At 34.1% G+C, this 7,495-nt stretch overlaps 1 protein-coding gene across 1 annotated transcript in view; it reads right to left on the bottom strand.

Moving 5' to 3' along the window:
* Window positions 1-7,495, bottom strand: part of LOC138711641 (sodium-coupled monocarboxylate transporter 1-like) — an 89,795-nt gene that overhangs the window by 10,729 nt on the left and 71,571 nt on the right. The window contains exons 20-21 of the mRNA XM_069842773.1: window positions 2,363-2,546; window positions 1,093-1,179 (exon numbers count right to left, since the gene is read on the bottom strand). Of these exons, the coding sequence (XP_069698874.1) occupies window positions 1,093-1,179; window positions 2,363-2,546 (271 nt within the window). The remainder of the gene's footprint in view (window positions 1-1,092; window positions 1,180-2,362; window positions 2,547-7,495) is intronic.

The following is a 7,495-nucleotide window of genomic DNA, read 5'->3' as shown; positions in this document are numbered from 1 at the left end:
TAAAAGTTAGCAATTTAAATTGTTACGCAGACATAACGCTTTAACGACAATACATCTTGTTAAAAAATATGGTAGACCTAACACTTTAATATGACTAAGTACAGTATTAAAAAAAATTATGCTTATAATTTATTTAAGAAACACTTAAAATTTTAATTGTAATGTTACTCGTATAAACAATTGAAGCGTCGTGGCTGGAACAATGTTATAATATACATTTGGAAAAATTTAGAGGAGCTGAAAAGATGTGTACACGTACAACGTTGTTCTTCTAGGGTAGCAAACTTTTGAGTGGACAAATTTCACGTACTGCATTAATGGACAGTTGCAAGCCAAAGAGTATAGCAAGGTAACATGACATACAACATTATTACATGGAAACATACCGAATGAAAATTTTGTAACTTACAACGTTGTTCCAGCCGACGCCTCAATTAATGGAAGAACCCATCTTTACAAGGCATACATGAACACGATACTCTTAATCTTGCTACACTCTCTTAGACATAGTTCTGTTCATGGGTGTAATACCAGAAACGATCCGATGTATTACTTCTTCAAGGTCTTTGAGTAAAAGTGGCACATAAACTACATCCTTCACATACTGTACTCCTAATTGTAAGACAGAAGTCATATCCTGTCAAGTTAGGTGACGTGGGAGGCCAATGGTGATGGGCCAGATTAGCGGCTTTAGCTAATCATAAGATGTAGTAGGCCTATATAGCCAATTCGGCAATATCTAAGAAACAACCTTTTGTGACTTTACAGATTTTGTTTTTGCAAGCTGCAGAACTAGAAACGATAAACACAGAGTTGTAATTTTGAACATTGTTTTCCGCGGTAACAGAAATAATAGGTTTTCTGTAACTTATTACTTGAAAATTTGAGATTTTGACTGTCAAATGATATGTATCATTTGATTTCCCATGAAGTTATAATGATAATAATAATAATAATAATAATAATAATAATAGGCGTAATAATAATAACCTTATAAACGTGTAGCCATCATTTTGATACACTGTATATCTCTACGCAAGAGTTGTTCATAAAATGCATTATCTCATATGTTATTTCGTTATTGTGACTGACCTTGGTGTTTCCTCTTGGATTGAGCACTCCGAAACTGAAGATTCCAAGCACGGCTCCACTTGTTATCCCAAAGATACTCGAAACAACCTGTCAAAATTAACATTATTTCTAATGTGTTGCAAGACTTGCAGAGCGATAAGATAGTTAATACAGTAAGTGAAAAACCAGTCATTTCCGTTGCATGAATCTACAGGCCTATTAGTAAATTTGTCACAAGTGACAAGTGCTAGTAATTAGTAAAAGTTTCATTTGGTTTACTAACATTATTGCTGCGTAAACATTGTCATTTTAAAAATTCTCTGTAGGTGTGGTTCACATGTTAACACATCACAGCCATAAAAAAAATTACAAAACACTTCCAAATATGCAGAACACATCACAAATGCTAACCACACTACACAAACACACCCCCACAGGAAACATAAAACAAAAGGCGCCAAGACCAGTAACAACCAGTTCTGAAGATGGCCGATAGCAGGCTGAAACATGTTAACGAGGTAATGTAAAATTTAACATGTGAAAGACACATAATACGTTTTACGAAGTGATATAGTATTAAAAGTTGTGAAATCAAGATGTAAAACATTATTTTCTTAATATTATTGTGTGATTTTTGACGTTATCGAAACTATTAGTATATGTATTTATTTAATTATTCATTCACTTCCCCAAATTATTCAGAGTTATTTTGCTGTCCAACATCTGCTGACTGTTTAAGTGTCATGTTTGTTTTTAAGTTCTGTAAAAATATTCATTTATATATTAGTAGACCTACAATTGAGGGGTTTGCCGGAAAAAGAGCGTATACGTCAATATGGCGAATTGGGATACATACAATCTAAGATTTTAAAACGCACCTGAATAAAATATTATACACTCACGTAGCCCTGTCCTGCAGGTATGTACAGTACAATCAAACCAAAATTTCGCTACTATAATTATTCACTACATTTTAAACAGTTTTCCCGAAGAAGGGCGTATAGGTCTATCCGCGTTTCTTCCTTGCAAAGCCCTCAATTCGTTTCTCTATTCTCATTCTGCAATGAATTTAAACGTTATTTCCTTAATTAATAATCAATTATTGTTTTATTCGCTCATACAGTTTCAATTACTTCATTTTTTTCGATTTATTCAATTCTTATTGTCATCAATTCATTAATTCGTTCTTCCGTCCGTATATCCGTCCATCCAACATTCATCATCCATCCATCCATCCATCCATCCATCCATCCTAGTGAGACTGTTCTTATTCCATTCTGAATGCAATTACCTGAATGATGTTCCCAAGCTGGCTCACGACGTACACAAGTAGAGTTGATGTTATACCAACAATAAAAACAACGCATTTCATTATGTTGTTAGCCGTCCTATCGCTTATGTTCCTTCTCAGTAGAGGACTCAGGAAGTCGCAGTATATTGTGGCCCCTAAAGAGTTGAGAGAACTTGATATTGTGCTGTGAACACAAGTATGAAACGAGTTAAAGATTTCTTTTAGCTGTAAAGTTCGTATTTTCTGTACAGTGCAGTAAAAAAAATGGTGCATTTAAGCTCCAACTGGATTAGGTAAATTTAATAATATCAGTCTGAATCCAGTTATGTTCCTAATTTCTGCATTTTACGAATTTTATCTTTTAGAACTTTTTCAAGATGCTGACCTCGCATACTTTCCTTATTCGGTAATTTAAAGTGAAAACAATTTGAAACACCTTGTAGCGAAAACTTTTTCTGCTTTATATACGTTTAGTGTTCGTAAATGAAAGTAAAATACAATGTAACTTAGATAACCTTAATTAATTTATTTATTGATAACGCAATTAAAAAATTAAACTGCAAGAATCTATGGAATGTAAGGAAATACCAAAATAATCTGGAACTCTCAATTTAAAAAATAATGATATGCATGAAAAGACTGTATTGATGTTGATGGAGAACAAAGTTCTAACCGAATTTTACAGTAATCAGGGTAGTTACATCACAAATATGATTTTATATATATAGCAGAGTCTCGTTAATCCGAACTAATTGGGACCAAGTCCTATTCGAATTACAAGATTTTCGTAGTAACCGAAATCTTTCCTGTAATGCAATGCATGCTATTCACGAGCGCTGAGAGACGGTGGTGGGAGTACTCTGTTGCTATTTTTAGAACCACAAACAACAGGTTTACTTTATTACGACAACAGAAAAGTAGGCCTACTGAGTTTATGAGCATGACAGATGTGTAAATTATGTACAGAAAACACTAATTGTTGTAAGTATTCTTGAATGCGCTATTTCATATTTTTTTTTTAAGAAATTGAGTGAATTTATACATACTTTTCTTTTCGCTACTTTGTACTATTACAATAATTTTTTTTTCTTTCTTAAAATAATTTGTTCGGATTAACCAGATTTTCGGATAGGCGTAGTTCGGATTAACGAGACTCTATTGTATACTGAAGAAGTTATTCAAGATTGGTAAAGATAAGAAAAGTGTTTAACTATGTGATTAACCCATTAACGCCCAGTGGTCTATTTATAGACCCTTGCACACTCGACTACATTAGATTTTTTTATTGGTGCCCCATTGATTCAATATTAATGATCATCATAAATATATCATGTAAGATGTTAACTAAACTTGCCAACATTTTATCCTCCTTCAAAAATAAGAATTCATTAAGGTATCTTAGTTCGAATTAGTTAGGTATAAAATGATGTCGCACTGTGTAAAGAATATAGGTAATTAATTTTCCGTGTTATAATGTCTCGATATTGTTATTGATTTGTGATTTAGTTGTGTCAAGGTTGCTACTATTGCATCGCACAAGAAAAACACAGATTTATGTAAAATGATTGGAGCAAAATGAACTGAAACGGCTGCGGTCTATAAATAGACCGCTGGGCACTTATGATATCACGTGAAAATAACAGTGGAGAAAGGTGTGTCATTGCACTCTGTACCGCAACAATTGATATTAGCAAGTGACTGTCGGCAGTAGTACTGTGCTATTGCAAGTAGATTAGCATCTGAAAGATGATTAGCACCTATTCGATCCTCAGAATGTGTTATTGTATGCCCTAAATTGGAAATAAATGTGATACGGTGTACGTCTGCAGTGTATACATAATGGATATATTCCTTTTTACTTCTAAGTACAGTGGTCTATAAAATATGCAATAATACTTCTCGACCAATAAAGAAAACCATGCATCCTATTTTCACCAACATATTATAACAGTAAATAGGAAAAAATTCAATATTGTAATGGTATGATATATTGCTGCCCCGTACTGTAGCGCCGTGGTCTAAGGCATCCTGTCTAGGACTCGCGTTACGGAATGCACGCTTGTTCGAGTCCTCATGGGGGAAGAAATTTCGTCATAAAATTTCGGCCAGTGTATGGGATCGGTGCCCACCCAGCATCGTGATGCACTTAGGGAGGTACGATAGGTAGCGAAAATCCGGTTTCGTAAACCAGCTATAACGGCTGGGAGGATCATCGTGCTAACAACACGATACTTCCATTCTGATTGGATGATCGTCCACCTCTGCTTCGGCATGTGAACATGAGGTCAGCAGCCGGCTGGTCGGTCTTGGCCCTTCATGGGCTGTAGCGCCAAGGATTTACTTTTTTACGATATATTGCTTCATTTTCTTTCGTAATATTATGTCAGATGGTATCACTTTTGACTAATTTCTTCTGTGGCCAACATCACATTGAGGTTTTCTATTCCCTGTGTAAAAAAACTCTGGTAAGGACACAGCTGAAATGACGTCAGTAATAGGCACGACTTAGTCTTAGGCAGCAGAGTTGTGCTGAATATGCTCGATTGCATTGTACATCCTCATGCTCGCGACACATAATTTGATAATTTTTTTTAGAAATAGAGACCTTTTGCTCCACCTTAGGATCTTGGTTTCCGGTTCCAGAAACTGTGAGAGAAAACAGAATTCCTTAACTCTTCAGGATACGAAATTACTACAGAATGCAGTACGAGAGTCCTACGATTATACATTTGACACTAATAGTGAAATTCTGTTTGTGAAGTGGGATGACAACAGATGTGTACCTGTAGGATCAAACTGTGATGCAGGGGCTTCTGCAAGCAGGTGGAACAGGAATATAAGTGTGCAGCAACCATAGGTTATATTTTTTAGTAGGTTATTTTATGACGCTTTATCATCATCTTAGGTTATTTAGCGTCTGTATGAGATGAAGATAATAATACCAATGAAATGAGTCCGGGGTCCAGCACCGGAAGTTACCCAGCATTTGCTCGTATTGGGTTGAGAGAAAACTCCGGAAAAATCTCAACCAGGTAACTTGCCTCGACCGGAATCGAACCCGGGCCACCTGGTTCGTGGCCATATGCGCTAACCGTTACTTCACAGGTAATAAAGAAATACGGTAAGTACATGGGTGGAGTGGACCATCATGATTGGTTAGCAGGGAAATATGCCACTTCAATCCATGGAAAAAAGTGGTACTGAGATCTCTTTGTCAGAATGCTGGATATGGCTATAGTACGGTAAATGGATTGTCTACAGAGACTTCCTGGACCTCTACTTGACTTCCGACGATGCTTGGGTGTTCAATATCTCTAAATGTTTTCGAACTGCAAGAGAATGGAGTGACCTATTTCATCACCTCGAGGAGTGAAATTTGGTATGAGGATCGATAGTAGAGGTCATTTCATGGCAAAACGACCCTCTCAGAAACACTGGCGGATGGAATGGTATAATGCAGACCAGTAACATTCCGCAAGAAGTGTGATGAAACTCTCTGTCAAAGATGCTTTGAGCCTTACCACACTCGGTAAAGACAGATATTACTAAAATAAATGTGCTTCATTATAGTTGCAGCATTGTATTGTTGCATTAAATACTAAAACTGTCATAAATAAATTTATTTATATTGGTATAAATGTTTCTGGTTATACTACATTAAATACACAAAAAATATATTTACTTTATTGCAAATGAATACGCAGATATCATAAGTGCCCAGCGGTCTATTTATAGACCGGGTGATTTTCAGCTACTTGGTGCACGGAAAAATAAACAAAACATATTCTTGGCATCTTATGGATTAAATTTATGAAATAGTTATATTATTTTCGTTTATTTTTAAATAAAAATAATTTGGGCGTTAATGGGTTAAAATTAAGTACAGCGCCATTCGTTGATGATCAGTTACTTGTAGAGAAATCAGTTGTCTTTCAAAGGGTTATATTGTTTCATTACAATAAAATATTTTAATATGGGAACATCAATTAATGAAACAAGAGTAACGGATATCTGCGGTAAAAACCACCAACAATTAATATCAATTCAGATATTTTCAAATCATTAAATGACATAATATTCAAGAATATATATATATATATATATATATATATATATATATATATATATATCTGAGAGAGGTATCAAAAGTAAAAATTAATAGATATGATATTTGACCTGTTCTTGCTATATACACTCGAGCAGATACTCTAAGAACCCGAAAATTACCAGAGGCGAGAGAGATAAACACTTTCAGAGAAATAGGGAAAACAAAACTTGATCATGCAAGGAATTTAGATGTCAGAGAGAAATTTAACATTCAATGACACTGTATCAAATGGACAGTTTATCTAGCGTCGTTAGCCAGATTTTGTTTTGGCGAGATTAATTAAATGATTTACTGTGAGATTACTTGACTTTCCACTCACAGATGAAGTAAATTTCAGAAAACCCCTAATTATTATTAAGGAACCAATCCAAATATAATTTTAATTGACTCCATAGCCTTAAATCATTTCACTTATCTTTTATTTGAATATTGATTTTATGAATTTTCTGTAGTAGTAATAATACTACACAATAACTGTATGCAATATTGTAAAATGGATATGTTTAAATTATAATCTATATATTTTATAAATTTGTGCTTATACTACAGAACCACGTTCCTTAATTCTGAAGGAAACAATAATAGCATTGAAAATAAAATATACCATAATTTTAATTAAGCTTTCTGGGAATCAGTAACTGTATTTCAGGTAATAAGGATGATTTGCTGGTATGTAAATAATTATTCGCCAAATAGCCTACGTGTTTTAAGGGGACTGGATAGTCTAACCACAACAGGAATATTTTTATAACTTCAATAGGGCTCATCAACTCCTGTATAAATTTTCCTTAATTTTTATGCTCATTATCCTAAGGGTATAAGAATTAATTAATCACATTTTTTTAATATACCGCATGAAGTTGACAGATTAATTAGTTTATATATAATGTGAAACACATAATAGAAAATTTTCTATAATATAATATCTCTTCTTCTCACAATCTGTTGATAGTTTCAAATCACAATTTTTGTACTCATATTTTTTCATTCCTCTTGTCTGTGCTCAAAAACTGTGATTTATTTGA

This window comes from Periplaneta americana, chromosome 13, assembly GCF_040183065.1.
Source record: "Periplaneta americana isolate PAMFEO1 chromosome 13, P.americana_PAMFEO1_priV1, whole genome shotgun sequence".
Taxonomy (NCBI): domain Eukaryota; kingdom Metazoa; phylum Arthropoda; class Insecta; order Blattodea; family Blattidae; genus Periplaneta; species Periplaneta americana.
The sequence above is the reverse complement of the archived record's forward strand: the minus strand, read 5'-3'. Positions and strand labels throughout refer to the sequence as shown.